General features: G+C 33.1%; 1 protein-coding gene across 9 annotated transcripts in view; it reads right to left on the bottom strand.

Moving 5' to 3' along the window:
* The window catches only part of EHBP1 (EH domain binding protein 1), a 314,375-nt gene that overhangs the window by 35,237 nt on the left and 261,587 nt on the right, over positions 1–17,551 (bottom strand). For 6 of the 9 annotated variants that reach the window (XM_041754578.1, XM_041754579.1, XM_041754577.1 and 3 more), the window contains 5 exons: positions 16,743–16,850; positions 13,299–13,423; positions 10,790–10,928; positions 10,488–10,594; positions 7,705–7,828 (listed from right to left, as the gene is read on the bottom strand). In XM_041754578.1, coding sequence (XP_041610512.1) covers positions 7,705–7,828; positions 10,488–10,594; positions 10,790–10,928; positions 13,299–13,423; positions 16,743–16,850 — 603 coding nt within the window. The remainder of the gene's footprint in view (positions 1–7,704; positions 7,829–10,487; positions 10,595–10,789; positions 10,929–13,298; positions 13,424–16,742; positions 16,851–17,551) is intronic. The other 3 variants (XM_041754581.1, XM_041754583.1, XM_041754584.1) reach the window with 1 other exon arrangement.

Genomic DNA, 17,551 nt, shown 5'->3' with positions numbered 1-17,551 from the left:
TATAATGATACAAACTTCATTAGGGTGAAAATAACTCAAAGTATTAAAATCCTCTTTATTCTCTTATTTTACTGAAGTTATTCTCTACCTTTATTGAATGAAAGCCAGTCTGTGTTGGAGAATGTTAACAAAGTATGTGTTTTTTTTTCTTGTTTACCAATAAAAATTATTTTCACATACCTGACAGATATGTAAATGTTTAGTTGAATCTGTGTTGTTACCAATCACCGTTACTCGGTTTTGAGAGACCATATATGGTGGGAAAAAAAGATCATGAAAGAGAAGTCCTTCCTATACACTGTATCTTATCTTGATGATATAGGACAGGTCCTTCTTTTCTTTAAGATATGGTTAAAAGAAACTGTACTTCCATAAGACCTTTCATCTCAGAAAAAGAGCCTAAGAAAATTTCTGTGAGCCATTAAATTTTACGGTCAAAGGAGGAAGAAAAGGAAACAGAGGAGGAAAAAAAAACCCAAGTTATTTATAGAGCTAAAAGTGGAATAATCAGTCAAAACAAAAGGTATTCAAATATTTGACAGAGACAGTTCCCAAATATATTTTTATGAATTAAGGTAGATTAGCAAAATAAAGAGCCAGCTACATTTTAAAGAAATAAGTACTATAAAGCCACTTTAAAATGACAGATATATCTTTTATAACCTATTCGGTAATTTTTTAAAATACTAAAATGCTTTACAGGCATCAAAATAATATTATCTCATTTTTCATTAACAGATTTTAGAATAATACCTCCTAAATATTTTAACTCCTTACACAGTGGAGATGCAAATTCTAAAATATAAAATTAAATGCTTTTGAAGGACACTGAGCTCCCTCTGGTGAAGGCATAACAAGTTTATTAAGTAAGCACCACCTCTGGAATTATAATCCCCTCTGGCTTCTTCCACTGAGTTTATTGGTTCAATTTTCATAACCATGAGCATCATTAGGGCAATGCAGTAATTAAGAGTTGTTAGAAAGTGAATTCTCAAACTGCAGATTAGAAAATTAAACTATTTCCTGATTACATATTAATGGAGCACAACAATAGCAGTTGCCATAAGCTTGGAAGGCAACCAAGGGATAAATCTGTGTACTTAATTACCATAAACAATGGCTGCATAGAAATGAAGTTTTATGCACATTCCCTTCTGTAATATGTCTGATATCAGTACACACTTGACAATTCTTGTTCAATTATCTCTATTATTTAATGCGCTGTGAACGGCTCTGTGTAAATAAAATTAACCACCCCAATTACTTTGAATTCATCTAGGGACAACGTAATAAAAAAATGTGAAGAATTCTGCATGCCTATTAATCTAAAACATTACAGAAGCTTTCCCATATTCTCTTGTCTATATTTATTTTGTCTACACTTATTTCACTGCTCTGCTAATTCAATTACATTTACCATTGGTGGTCAAAAGACTTTTTGTTATTTAATTAATCTTTATATAGCACCATAAACATGTTCATTATCTGATAATATCCATAGAGTCTCAAATAGTGAATAGTGCTTATTTAATAACTAACTGGATTTATATCTAACTGAATTTATAAGCCTAAGTCTAATCATTAAAAGCATTAAAAAATATACAGGCCAAATATATAATTACAATAAAGTTGAGAATACAACTTTTTTAGGAGGTAGAAATGAGAAAACACAGATGAAAAAGCCAGAGAGAAATACACAAAGTATGAGATAGTTATATGACCTTTAGGTTTGTAATGCTTGAGTTGTATTTTGAAGTTTGCAGTTACTCAAAATCTAGGAGTCAGAGGATCAAAAATCCATGTTTTATTCATAGAATACACTTGTTGTAGCATAGAAGTTACTCTGTTATCATAATAAGATAATTGTGTTTTTGTAATCATTTTATAAAAGTTGGTCATTATGAAGGGAAAGGAAATCAATGCGATTGAAATACTACTATTCTATACTTTGATCACACAAATGCCGTTTCTTTTTTTACACCTTCTGCACATGCTCATTTTCTTACTCATTCACAAAGCAAATCTTTTACGATCATATATAGATTTCAGGAACATAAGTATAAAACCTTCTGGAAATGTAATAATGTTTAAGTATTTAGACTCTAATCGAGAGATGTGACACTGAACTAGTATTCATGCCACTTAAACACTAATTTTCCATAAGCTCGGTCTAATGTACCGATAAACTATTCTTTTTTTTAATAGCTGAGATTACATTTCCATATTGAAACAGATCAAGATCACATTTTTATTTTAAGGGTAAAACTAAGGGGCTTTAGCACAGGAAATGTATCTACATGTCCAGTGCCATAGACTATAAGCTGTTAATACAAAAATAATCATATAAATTTAGACCTCAGTCATTTAAAATTTTAGTTTTAACATACCTCAGAAAACCATCTTCAGGTACTCATTAGTAAGTAGCTGATCCTAAACTGAAAACTACTCCCTAGGGCAGCCCAGGCGCTCAGCAGCTTAGCGCTGTCTTCAGCCCAGGGTGTGATCCTGGAGACCCGGATCGAGTCCCACATCAGGCTCCCTGCATGGAGCCTGTTTCTCCCTCTGCCTGTGTCTCTGCCTCTCTCTCTCTCTGTCTCTCGGTCTCTCTGTCTCTTATGAATAAATAAAATCTTAAAAAAAAAAACTACTCTCTGAAGGCTATAATGCTCAAGTTTCAGAATCTTCTAAAGATTAGCAAAGAACTAGACAGTTCTTTTGAAAAGAACCTTTTTTTTTTTTATCTTTTTGATAATTTCAAATGAGGATTTTTGCAACCCAATTTTAATGTATATTACACTGTGATGACCAAGGCAAAGAAACATCCTTAAGAGGAATATGAATGTGTTGGGTCTTTAAATGGGCCAAATGGGTTGGTTAGTGACTTTCTTCATAAGCTAAATGAATCCTGATCTGTTTCTTCTGAGTTACTAATTATGAGTCACAAAATGGTGATAAGAGAATCCAGAGAATCAGTAATAAGGCCCCAGAAAAATCAGACATTCATTTCTGAGAAGAGAGGAGAAGCAGGGCCATGTCATATGGTGTATGGAAATTGGGCTCCAAAAAAAAAAGGAAATTGGGCTCCAGAGCCATCAGACTAGGTTTGACTCCTGACTTCACCACTTGAGAATTGTATGAACTGGGCAAGTTGCTTCTTTCTCTGGGCCTCAGCTTCCTCACTGAAAAGTGTGATTATTAATAGTCTTGGTTATTAATGGAACCTATCTCATAGAGCCATTGTGAGAAACAAGGAAGTGATGAATGTAAAGCATTTTCCATAGAGCCAGACATAGTAAGCATGCATGTAATAAATATTATAATCTTTAGGTAAAGATAATGGACAATTCTGTTCCCAGTAACAACTTTGGGCCCAATTTCCTGCTTTAAAGCAACTTCACCACTACATTTGGTTCCTCAAGGGATGAGGTAAAGAAACATTCTAAGGAATCTACAGAAAAGTTAACTCTTTAATTCTTAGTCTCCCTGGGTATATTTAAAAATTTTAAGTGATTGGTTAGGTTTTTGTAGTGGATAGTCTACAAAAAGTGCCATAGTTATATACAAAGTGTCAATTTGGAACACACATGTTTCTCACCGCTAAGTCTTACTGTTCTCCAAAAAATAAATCATTCTAAACTTTAAGTGTTAGATATTTAAAAATTCCCCCTCTGCAGAAATCACTAAATAAATAAATAAATAAATAAATAAATAAATAAATAAATAAATAAATTGCTGATGGAAAGAAAAGTTCTCTAGTATTTGCAAAAGGATTTTACAGATCCCAAGGTAGGATTGCAGAAAACACACACACACCACACATGTGTTATTCAGTATTAGACTAGTTTAGGATCACTCAATTTCAAAAAGAACCAGTCCTATAAATCCCCACAGGTGCTCTGTCTCTGCCAATGACACTCTTCCCCCAAATGGATGTTGGGATCTCAAGCCCTTCTCCCACCACTGCCATTCTCATCCCTGCTATATAATTATCTTGCTGTAGGATCCAATGAGGCTATTATATTTTTTGCTACTTTCCTATTAGAGCCTTCTCTTGACATGCCAGGAAAAATGCCCGGTAGTCTAGGCTACCATCCAGGCCCTACCTTCCGCCCCACCAAAATCCAAGAGTTTCAGTGCTAAAGGAGTTGATGCTTAAAACCCAGAGATGCTCAAGTTCTGGGAACCAAAGATTGAGGCCTAGGACAACCATTAACATAATTCTAGTGATATTTTAAATTAATAGGTTTTTGTTAGTTTGTCTGGCCCACAGATGCTAATAACAGTGCTTCTTTTGGGGGTGCCTGGCTGGCTTTGTCCCTAGAGGATGTGACTCTCAATCTCAGGGTCATGAGTTCAAGCCCCATATTGGGCATGGAGCCTACTTAAAAAAAAAGAAAACAGGGATCCCTGGGTGGCGCAGCGGTTTGGCGCCGGCCTTTGGCCCAGGGCGCGATCCTGGAGACCCCGGATCGAATCCCACATCAGGCTCCCGGTGCATGGAGCCTGCTTCTCCCTCTGCCTGTGTCTCTGCCTCTCTCTCTCTCTCTCTCTCTCTCTCTGTGACTATCATAAATAAATAAAAAAAAAAAAAAAAAAAAGAAAACAGTGCTTCTTCTGGAAAATGTATTCTCAATTCTGCAAAATCAACTTCTAAATAAACTTTATAACCACTTAAAATTGAGTACCTTTCCTCAAAAAGTTAAACAGAGAATTAATACATGACTCAGCAATTCCAATCCTAGGAATATACACCAAAGAACTGAAAAGAGGGATTGAAAGAAATGCTTGTACACAATGTTCATAGTAACCAGAAAGTGGAAACAAACCAAATGTCCACCAGTGGATGAATGAATAAACAAAATGTGGTTATATACATACAATGGCATATTATTTAATCATAGAAAGGAATGAAGTAGTGGCACATGTTACAATACATATGAACCTTGAGAACATGATGTAAAGTGAAAGAAGCCAGACACAAAAGGACAACTACTGTTTGATTTCACTTATAAGAAATATTTAGAATAAAGCAAATTCCTAGAGACAGAAAGATTAGAGATTTCCAGGGGATTACAAGAGAAGCAAATGGGAAATTACAGTTTAATGAGTATAGACTTTCTGTTTAGGGTGATGAAAACCTCTGGAAACACTGTGAATGTACTAAATTAATTTTGTAATATGTGATTTCAAGTCAATTTCAAGTCAATAAAGAAATCTGTATATAGTCCACATCTAGAAGTATATAAAAATTGAGATAGCAGATAAAGTAGTTTTGTTCTGTAAAGAACATATGGTGGGAAAAGAGGGCTGACTCAAAAAACTTGAGTTCAAGCCGTAACTCAGCCATTACTAATTAGGCCTTCTTAAATCAGTCATTTCCCTATCTGAGCCTGTTTCAGCATACGAGGAATATGGATACTATCTGCTCTGCTTAATTCTGAGGCTGAGATTCAGAAACTGCATAGAAAACTCTATTGTTTTCTATGGGGAAAAAAGTACTAACTACTATAACAAATGGAAAGTGAGAAGCACTGGAACCCCAAAAAGGGCAGGATGAATATATGCCTTCTCTTCCTAACACCTTATCTCTTACTTCAGATGCTAACTAGGCTTTGGGTAAATCTTGAGAATCAATTATTTGGTTTGGAGGAGGTTCAGTACAGTCCAGGGTAATTGCCGGAGCTTACCAAGTTGAGGAACTATTCAATTTTAGTCTGAATCTGAAGTAGCCGACCCAGCATAGTACAGATTCTATCTTGTGTAGTAAAAAATATAAAGCTCCAAAGGGATTCTAGAATCAATCTGTAGTCCATGATTGTCTTTCAGATTATAAATGATCTATAGGTGGAATAGGGCTACTTCAAAGCTTCACCGGTAGGTAATATGTGAGATGGGAAGGAGAACTTGAGTCTGTTTTGGTTAGAATATTCAATAAATCAGGCTCCAAATAGGAAAAAAGGGAAGGAAACCAAATTAGCCTCATCAAACTATTTAAAGGTAATAATTTAAAAATGTATAAAGTTTTACTATCTAGTATTTACATTTTTAAATATAGTTAACATAACTAACATTTTTAAAATCCCTCAGAAACCAAAGGGAAAATACAAATAAGAAACAATATATTGGTTTATAGGATACTTGTTGAATCCATGCAAATGTATAAGACTGAGCATATATGTAAGTTGTATATGTAAGTTGTTAGGGCAATGATAAACACGTTCTAGGTAATGTAGTAGAGTGGGAAGTTTCTGGTGACTTGAGTTCTAGTCCAAGGTCAGCCACTTGCTGATCTGTGTGACCTTGAACTTTCACCCTCTGTCTCCTTTGTACAATGAGAAGGTTTGGCACTAGTTCTCAAAAAACAAGTTAGTTTTTGGTGTTTTGTTGTTGTTGTTGTTGTTTGGGGTTTTTCGGTTTTAAATTTTAAGCAACAGAACCTTTTCTTTAAATGAACTCTTCCAAGAAGCCTGCTATGTCAAATAAATAAACTCAGAGCTGCTCTGTTTGAAGTAAGGTAGGAAATCCAGACGCCTGTCTGCTTTCTGCTCTCTTATTGTCCTGGCAGCCCCAAGGTGCCTCTGAAGAAGCTTTAGGGCTCCAGAGAACACAGTTTGAAACCCACTGGGCCAGATGAAGCCAAAGGTCTCTTTCTGTTCTAATATGTTTTGATTTCACTAATGTAGGCATTTTCAAATGTCCCATATAAATGCTTATGTTTAGAGGAGTTTTTTAATTGTAAATATATTTTTGGCAAATAGAGAAGAAAAATTTCAGGAAAGCTTTCCAATTCTAATGTACTACTACTAATTTACTAATCCACTTTACTATTTTACTAATCTACTTTAATATGGCCAATAAAATTAAAGCAATTAATTAGATTAAAGGAATGAATTTTCCACTCTTACATTTGACATATTTTTCTTAATATAATTTATTTTTAATTTGATATGAGCAATTTGGATATATTTCTTTTTACCCCTTTTGTAGGAGCAGCATTTTAAATAAATATATATTCCTTTAAAATATACACATATACTGCTTTTTTCCAGTAGCTCACTGTGCCCTTAGATCTATATAATCACTACTGGCAATCAGCAGTAAATGCCAATATACCCTCTGGTTAGGAGCTAACTTGCTGCTCTAACCCATTTTTATAAACCTTCCTATATACCTTAATCCTTTCAAATGCAACTGTGACACAAACTATTACAGACTTTTAAAAACCTGTTCTCTTGGAAAAAAAAAAAAAAAACTGTGGAGCATCAGTAACCAGATAGTATTCTCAAATTTCAGTGATCTAGTCCATGGAGCCGTCCCCTATGCATAGTGCTCTGTTTCATGCAGTACATGGCTTTAGCTGGCCAAATCTTTTTTTTTCCCAATGAATCAGTAGAACAGTGAAGATCTTACTTTTTTTTTAAGCAGTGGCATATCAATGAGGCACAGATGTGTATTCCAACTCTGCATGGATGAGCACACTGTTCAATAGTGCTGGCTCACACGGTATCAGGACGAGTTATCACTTCCCATGAAGGCACTCTTATCACCAGGGCCCAGAGAGGTGGCTGCAAATCGCAGCCTTTTTATTTTCAAGGCAGTTCTGCTGAACATTCAGGCTTCAAAGATTCACACTTCCAAAACTCTATAAGAGTTTGTGAACGCTCAATTTGCCAAAACTGTTTACAGTGTAATTGGGCACCGTACCTGTGTCCATGAGATAGCGAAGGCGCTTCTCCACCAGCGCGGCACGGGTGTCAATTTGCTTTTGCTCATTCTCTAGTGCTGCCAATTCTCCTACAACATACTGACTGGTGTCTTTGAACCCTTTCTGTTAACGAGAACAAACAGGAAGGAAAAAAAAATCACTTGTAAGTTGCATTTTTCCTTTCTACAAACACTTAGTAAAGCACTTACCTAGAGAACCAAATACACTGTTAGTATCACCCTTAGTATGAAAAAGCACCTCCCTGTAATCCGAAAAATTTTCATATATGTTATGTATAGCAAAACTTTTGTAACTAGAGAAAATTTTAGCTGTTTAGTATTATAATTCAACAACCAGATTTGCCATATTTAAAAATTTAGCATGGAGAAAAAAAAATTCCCCTTAGAGTTAAATCAGAGTTATTTAAGCATGGACAAGGATAGAAGATAATTTTCCCCTTGGTGATTGTCAAAACAAACACCAATGACACCTTTCATTTAAACGTGCAATATTAAAAAATGGAGCTTTACTAAGGAAATGATCCTTAAAGTATTCTGGAGAAAAAAATAAAACCCAAACAGATTTGTGCTTACAAAAATAAAAATTAAAGAGACATATTTCTTGATTTTATAGTAAATATACTATTTAAAATACTTTTTTAAAATGGTAAAAGAGAAGTTTCTAATATCTCCAGTTTTCCTTCCAGCTGGCTCCTGTACTTTAACATGTCATTCTGTTGATGTATCACTAATTATTGAAGCTGCGAATTCTAACTTGACAGGTGGTTTCAAACCTTGCTACATAGGATCTACTGCAACTAGTACACTGATTTGGTTAATCTTCCATCTAACCAAATTTGAATTTCAATTTGAAATCTTCCTTTTTACAATCATTCATGTTTAAAAAATGATCCTAAGAAGTTTTATCTGATGTAGCAGTTCTATTATAATGTGCCAGTATAGTCTTAATTTTTATTTTAATATTACACATTTAAATCATTATGGGGTGGGGTTATTATTTATGGAATAGTTACGATGGATACTTATAGCTCCCTTTGGAATACCTGTTTACCTTGTGACATTTCTAGAGCTAAGTTTCCAAAGTAGCTAAGGAATACTAAAGAGATGCTTGAGTAATTACCCTCACCACCACCACTACTTAACATCAGCAGTTATAACATTATATATTCAGAAAAACAAATGTGAACAATCTCTTCTATCAAATCCCTTCCCTACCTAGAAGCATATTAATCCCTAAGAAGCCATAACGAATTATCTTTTGGTAGTCCTTAAACAAGAGACAACAATCAAGAATTATGAGCATATTTTAGAATTTTCCTGATCAATAAACATATCTAATCATACATATAACTTACATATCTATGGAACTAATAAATTCACCTGTGAACTCAATTTATATCAGCTTAGTCTTGAATTGATTATGGTAGTTGACAAACTTAAAGTCGAAATATTTTACAAAATCAAAAAACTGATCGTTTCTCAGAATAGCATATTAAATAAGTTACTCTATTTCTTAAAGATTCATAAAAATGTATATTCTATCTCAATATGAAATATAACCAAAAAAAAATACAACAGAATATACACTAATGGTAACTTTTAAATCTGGATTAAACTTGTCAATACTTTTTGTACCTATCTGCCATACAACAGACCATTTTCAAAAAGGAAAAAGGACTTTTCTCATTCCCATCCAAGGGGACAAAACAAACATAGCAGTCTGCAAAGACAGCATGAGGAAGAAAGATGTAAGAAAGCAGAAATGGTAAGCAACACATAAACTTCATTGTTTTTACGGACTGTTAAAAATAAAGTCAAAGTTTATAACCAGATTTCTTTAGTGTGAGTATATAGTATACTCTAGTATTCTGCAACTCATAAATTATACCAAATATTTCACCACAATAGGTCAGGCTTTCTATGTATGAAAGCCTGTCTTAGTACAACTTAAAAATAAGAAGTTTGTAGGACCCTACACTTTGTTGTTTGTAATTCTGAGTACACTTATAAGGATTTAAAAATCCAACAAAGACTATTTTAATAGTAAAAACAGTGAAAATATTTACACAAACTATAGATAATAAAAAAGTAGCAATGCTACAGAGAGCTATGATTCCAGACAAAAATTCAAGTTAAAACTTGTTCTTCCTGCTTCTGTCCCGCAGCTGTCCATCAAAAGCGGCTTTCTCCCTGCGGTCTATCAAATATTTCCCTCACAAATCAATTTTACACATGATCAGCCCATACCCCTACTGAGCTGAACCTCCCCGTTAATTAAGTGAAGAAATTACCATATATATTATATTAATGCAAACATCATTCAGCTAGTAATTCACGGCTGATCTGGATAATGGAAAGGTTGAACACCCATTAACCCAAGCCAACAAAATGGGTTGGCTGAGAAATTCTAGCAGGTCTCATGTGACTTTTCCCTCTAACTGCAGCTCTGCGGTATCTGCTATTGTAATAATTAAAATCCTCCTGGTAGATCAATACTGGAATCTCTTTATGGGAAGTGCCCTGATGGAAATGTCTCAAGGAAGCTGGGGCTGTGGAACTCTGAAAAATTCATTTTTTTTATCTGACAATTATCACCACACTGCAGACTAATTCAACAGTGCACCCCTCTCACTCTGCTTTGAATGCACTGGAGATTGACATCTTAAAAAACCTAACATCTCATTTTAACAAATAAAGGCACTATTTCCACATACAGTTTGGAATTATCAGCAATCATGAAACCACACAAAAAATTAATATACATTAAGCACTTCATCTTCTGATGGCTTCCTCTGAGTTTCAGTTATCGCTGCCTTCTCCTCATTTCCTTTCTTTGTATCTTCCTGTATTGATCTCTGCCTTTTCATCTCTTAAAAAAAAAAAAAAGGGAAAGACATGTAAAATTATTATAAAGCTTGATATTTGTGTATTGAAATGTGGATTTACATTATCAGCTTATATATATATATATATATATATATATATATACATACATACACACACACACATATATATATACTATTAAATCATAAGATGGGAAAACATTTTTTAAAAGTGTTTCTACCTGGTCTATTCTCAACATATTGACTGAAAGACTGAAGTTGAGTTTTTCTGACTGTAGAATCCTTGCTGAACACAACAGGATTTCTAAATCGTTCTGTTGCTTTTTGTAATCGCTCAGTCCGGAGATCTTCTGTGCCATTCTAAAAGTAAAACAAATGTAGTAAGACAGTCCTGATCGCATAAACATGAAATTACATAAGAGTAAAACAACTTCTACTGGTTTAAGATAATGCCGAGTCAGAAACTTTTTGGAAGGAAAAGGATTTTAAAGAGCTCTACATAGCTCAACTACGGGTTCTGTTGCCTGTAACCAAACTTTGGGAGACATGGTTTAGACAGAGGCTCACTCTTGATAACTTTGATTCATTAGACACTGTAAACTCCTGTGTCTTCTCCCAATGATATCTATCATTTAAAAGCCATGTTGCTTCTGTTTATTCCCCCACAATTCTGCCCCATGGGTTTGTACGGTCCCACAGACTTGTATGACAAGAAGAACTAGTTTCTAATTTTATGCCCATTGAGATAAACCACTAATGCTGGATGAAGGCTAAAAGGTAGGATTATAATACTACCCCACTGAACTGCATTTCATCAGCTATAACTTTCCAAAGCCAGATTTGTAAGTAAGCCCTTTACAGCTAAGGAAACTACAATTATCTTTTCCAGAGCTTCCTATGTTAATACTGGTAACAAATTCAAATGGTTCTATCAACAAGAAATATCCCAGAAGACTGAACTACTGCAGTGTGTGGAAGCTGCAGATACCGAGGTGCTGTGTACCAAACAAATATTTCATTTTATACCTAATCTTTTATTATTTTTATTAAGTGTTTTGAAAGTAAATAGGGAAAGGCTAAGATGCATGACTAATAGCTAAGCCTGCTGAATGCTGAAACTGGTTATCAAAAGCTACCAAGACTTTGCCCTTCCTCTGCATTGAGACAATCAGTAATGAGGGAGTCCTCCAATGGCCTATTCTCTAGCCTCAAGGAGGCCTGGGATACAGAATCCTCAAGGGAAGGTAACAGTTTATCCTTTTCCACAAACACAGAATGCCTCATTTATAAACGTGTAAACTGCATTTTATTAAAAAAAATAAAACCCCAAATCAATGCGGAAAGCTTCAAGAGAACAGATGGACTCTATATGTTCTTTATAAGCACCATTTAAAAAAATCTTAACTAAAAAGATTCATACAAAGACAAGCTGTTTAAAGCACACCTTTTGTTGAAATAACTTTAAAAATTGTCACATATAAGCCTTTTTAGAAAGAAAAACCAATTTCATCTATTTAGACAATTAAACCTGAAGAATGAAAATACCTCCATTTCATTTTTTGAAGTTATATATCTTTGTTATTAAGATCATGCTTATAGTATGCTAGCTATGTAGCTAGGATAGAAACAGTTTGGGCTTTTATTTATTTATTTGTTTGTTTAAGAAAAGTGTGCATTCTTACTGTTATCATTATAATTGCCCAAGAGTTTAAAACTCCAGTCTTTACCAAAATAAACAAACACAGCTAAATTTTTTGAGGCCTGGCAACATGCTAAAATATCAGTGCGATTAGCCAGCAAATCCCATCTTAAGAAACGTTTTTATGACTAGGGACTTCTGCCACTTTACAAATGTATTCCTCTAAACCCACTAATTCAGTTAGCCTTTTCAATCCATTGTATTATTCTTAGGCCAGCGTCATTCTGCATTAAATCCACTGCAGAAAGCTAAATTGAACGCAAAAAATCAGACCTGATCCAGGCTTCTTTTTGTTCAAAGATAGAGACCAAAAGTCCTCTGGTGCTGCCACACACTTTCATCACCAATTTCATCACCAATTTATAGAAACCAACAGTATAAGGGAAAAGCAATGAAAGTCATTGTTTTGGGACTTCAAAGCATCTCTGTGTCAGAGGAAGGAAATCCTTTCAGTCAGCAGGGCAGTCTCCATAGTCCGCAGGTGGGTGAAAAGTTACACAGGACTAGAAGTGCCCTAAAGCTACAGAACTATTAATGATACCATGTGAGGAAAAGGCATGGCTTGGTAGGGATAATATAAATAGTGTAAATAAAAATAATCTCTCATGTAGCATTTTGGCTAAAATTTTACATAAGGTAAGATTCAAATTGGCACAAAACACACAAGTACCTCTATATACAATCACATACCATCTTCAGGTATTAATTAAGATTAATTCTAGTTCACCTAAACAGGCGAAAGGTTGAGGATGATAGAAAAAAAATGCTGGAATTTTCTTTATTTTCCTAATAAAATATGAATACATTCTTGAGAATAGTTTCTACTTTCACCAACACATCAATATATAGCAGTAGTTTCTCTGGAAAACAGCATATGAATACTGATTACCATACTGCCACTTAATTGATTAGCTAGTCAATAAAAAATATATATATATTAAAAAATATATATATATATTAATCTTAGGATTATAAAAGGAAGTTAGAATATGCAAATAGAGAGTCAAATATTTTAAACAAGTAAGATTTACCTTAATATCTTGTTCCGAGCTCTCAGTTATAGCTTTCTGTGCAGCACTGGAGAGTGAATTTGCCACCTGTGGCTGAGCTTCTAGGAGCTTCTTTAGCTTCAAGTCTACCAATTTAGTGTTTTGTTCTGTTAAATACACAAACACCATGAACGACTGAGATACATTAAGATGAGTAGGCTATCAATTTAGGGGACATCATAAATATATTACTATATTTTAAAGAAAAACATTAATTAGGCTTGTGAAATAACATTATCAGACCTGACATATGTAGAACTCTTCATATATATATATATATATAAACTGTAATACACACTATATAACTATAGTATAACTGAATCTTTAGGTATGTTAACTATATTCTTTTTTTTAACACTTTTTAAAAAATGTATTTATTTTTTATTTTTGAGAGAGAGCTCATGTCTCCAAGCAGACTCTCCACTGAGCACAGAGACTGACACGGGGCTTGATCTCATGATCCTGAGATCATGACCCAGGCCAAAATCAAGAGTCAGACACTTAACTGAGTGAATCACTCAGGTGTCCCTATATCATTTTTTATTGAGATATAATTGATATGTACCATTGTGTAAGTTTAACGTGTACAATGTGCTGCTTTGATACATTTATATAATGCAATACTATTACCATCCCAGCATTAGTTAACATCTCTATTACATTTATCATTTCTTTTTTGTGGTAGGAACAATTAAGATCTAGTCTCTTAGTATATTCTTTGTATATATACACACATATACATAAACATATATATTTTCCCCCTTATCAGTTCCCTTAAAGAATACAGTCAATATAACTTAAGACCATTCAGTTACACTTTATATCTAATAGTGGCTATGCTTACTTGAAAACCTAGGCCTGTATTAGATGTATACATTTATATAAGTAACTGCATGGGTTATACATAATAAAACGAGCTATCTACAAAGTAGATATTTAAAAGAGGCAATACATTTTATTAAGTTATATTATTTGAGTTTCAATTCTTCTGGCATATTAAATTTATACACATAATACCATATTAAAACAAGTCCTTAACATTATCTCAGTCATGTACACATCGTTAGAATCCAATGTTTTAAGTATTAATGTATTAAATATGGATAGAAATTTAAAATAAATAAAATACAGCTATAACTTTTAAAATAAATAATTTCAAATTATTTTCAGCAAGTATGTTAATCTTTAATAATAAAATAATTCAGAAACAAATGGAAACAATTCCATTTAAACAAATTCACTCAAAGCAACTCTTTAATAAAATGGTTGTAAAGACATGCCAACCATTTGGTGAATGATATTTTTCATAAAGATTAATAAGTTTTCTAATTATAAGACTCTTAATAAATGCTATTATCATTACTTTCATGCAAATTGGTCAGTTTATATTGCTAGGCTTCTCTTTTAAACAATATCTGATGAACTATGGTCAAATCAAGATAAAGATTAAACAATTTATTATTAAAACATTATGACTTTTATATACATATTAAAAAAGAATTTTGGGGAAAATAAAGAAAGGCTAAAAATCATAATACATGTTATGTGCTTCCAGATTCCAGTTCGCATTCCTATTATTGCCATGAAATAAACCTATACTCTGGATTGCAAAGTCTATCCTATGCACATGCCAATACTTATCGGCATGCTTGAGAGTTACAAACAATATATTAGTTAACTCCAAAAACAGGAGGGCTGAGATGTGTTTTCTTGTTTGGCATACATGAAGTAGGAGAGTTTTTTAAAAAAGACAAGAGTTAATAAGCCTGTTAGTCCTAACATTTTTTTTTTTAAGTGAACATAAGTATTGAGAGTGGCTCTTTCATTTTCAAAAAAATTTGTTTTATTTATTTTTAAGTCATCACTACACCCAATGTAGGGCTCAAACTCATGACCCAGAGATTAAGAGTCACATGCTCCACTGACTGAACCAGGCAGGTGCCCCTAGCCTTAATATTAACCAACCTTTAAATTATTCCACCAACTTGCTACAACTAAAAACAGAAAACGTCCCTCACCTTACCTAAAAAATGGCTAATTTTTCTGTCTTTGTAATCTACTGCAAAACCAGAAAATATGTACCATTTACTATCAGTGATTTTATATGCCCATAAATTGCATCTTAAGGCTTTAATTCTGTACTTATGGATACCCTCAGCAGTAAAGGGGGGTTAGTGGTTTCTGACAGAGCTTTCGGTGGTGGTTGTGGTGAACGGGTGGATAAGTAAAAACAAAAATCTCTTTCAAAAAGAAAAAAACAAACTTACTAAGTTCTACTATATTTTAAATAGAAAAAAAAAGTAGTCCTAATTTTGGGTTAAACATTTAAAGATGTTCCTTAAATCCCAGCCTTCTCCTGGATTCATACAATTATAAATACATGGACTTCTATTTAGTAAAAGTATAGTTTGACACTAGACCATGAAGGAGCCTACTAAGAAAGGGCATGGGTTTTCTTGGGTGCTCCTTAGTTTTTCTTGGGTGCTCCTTAGTCAGAAAGACTCTGGTTGATTGTTTCTTGGAGAAATAACAGCATGATTTCAAACAGAGGAAGAAGAAACAAAGCAGGTTAGCACTGAAGGGACATGCCAGGGTTGGGAAGAAGAATATCTACCTGTTCTCACTCCCTTTGGCTTTTTACAGAAAAAGATAAATATTAGGGACTTCGCTTCCTCATCTTTAAGTCTAGAGAGATGGTCAAACACTTTTTATTCCTCTAAGAATTCAGTTCAAAGAGCATTTATGGAACCTCTCATGTATACAAAGCTTTGGATTGCTATCTGATGTTGACTATAGAAGCAATGCATTAGAACACTCATCTAATAAACCATAAGTATCTTTATATTTTATACAATCACTTAGTGATTATTTATTGACATAAGATATGAAATTAATTTAGTAGCAGTCCATATAAGTAGTTTCCAAAATGTCTTACTGTAATTACTTATTGAATGGTAGAAATTAATTTATTAGCATTATATAAATATTTAAAGTAAGCACAAAATTTACAAAATAATATTACAACTAAGACTATCAATTCTAAACCAAAATATGATCCATGGTTGACATTTACATCTCAAGTATTCCATAGGTATTACATCTTTACCTTATAACATTAAAATATTCACGCTGAGATGGGAAACCAATTTTTGAATGCTTATAAATTATTTCATATACTATAAAATATAAAAATAAACTTTAGTATACAAAGTACAATTTATTATTCCAGTTTTATTGCTAATTTTAACATGAAATCTAAAACAAAATAACAAAATTGATGGAAAGTGGATTTAGCTAAATGATTTGTGAGGGTATAAGATGTAATAAAACTACACAAAGAGTTTATCATTATTAATGAGATAATAATAAAAATATGATAAAATTTGCCATGCAGCAGGATGCAAAATATTTATAATTTGAAATTACCGGGAGTATCAAGGTCATTTTCTAAGTTAGTAAGTTCATCTCCACCTCCTACAACAAAGCCTTCAGGAATCTCCTCGTTAGTATCTATCTCAATATTATCATTTTCATCTGTAGGAACATGTAGCAATGATGTTAGTATATTATTTCTATTTTATATCATTTATCCAAAATACTAAAGTATAAAACCCAGTATTTTAATGATAGTTATTCAAATATGGTCTGATACAGATCAGCAAGAAATCAGTTTTAAGTCACTTTTCACTACTGGATTAACACTTATATTTTATATTCACGTGTCAAAGATGAACTGTCACATCAAAGCAGATACAAAGGTTTTGACAATTTGCCACACACTGTCTCTGAATCACTGAGCTTATCAAGTCCCTATATTTTAAAATATAATGTGTAAGTAATCTCTAATAACAGCATACAAAAATAAAGTTGATTTGGCAATAAGGTCATTAACTAATATTTCTAAATTTCACATTTTTAGCATTTATTAGATATAAATATATAAAGAAATAAATCACTGTTCATAAACTTGTAGTTATATTTAATCATTTGCATGAAGACTTGAATGCTTTTCTACTATCAATGACTATTATCATAAAAGTATTATGGATAAATTAAGAGACAAAAATTGAGAATGAAATAGTACCTTATGTAAAAGAAAGTTCAGAAATAATTAGAACAGTCCATCTTGGAAGACTGAAAACTGGGAAAAACTGTTACTATTCAAAACTAAATACATGGAAATGAGGAAGCTGTACACTATTTTTTATTTTTATTTTTATTTTATTTTATTTTTT

The sequence above is a fragment of the Vulpes lagopus genome, chromosome 5, assembly GCF_018345385.1.
Source record: "Vulpes lagopus strain Blue_001 chromosome 5, ASM1834538v1, whole genome shotgun sequence".
Lineage (NCBI taxonomy): Eukaryota > Metazoa > Chordata > Mammalia > Carnivora > Canidae > Vulpes > Vulpes lagopus.
Note: the sequence above shows the minus strand (reverse complement) of the source record. Positions and strands in the feature narration are given on the sequence as shown.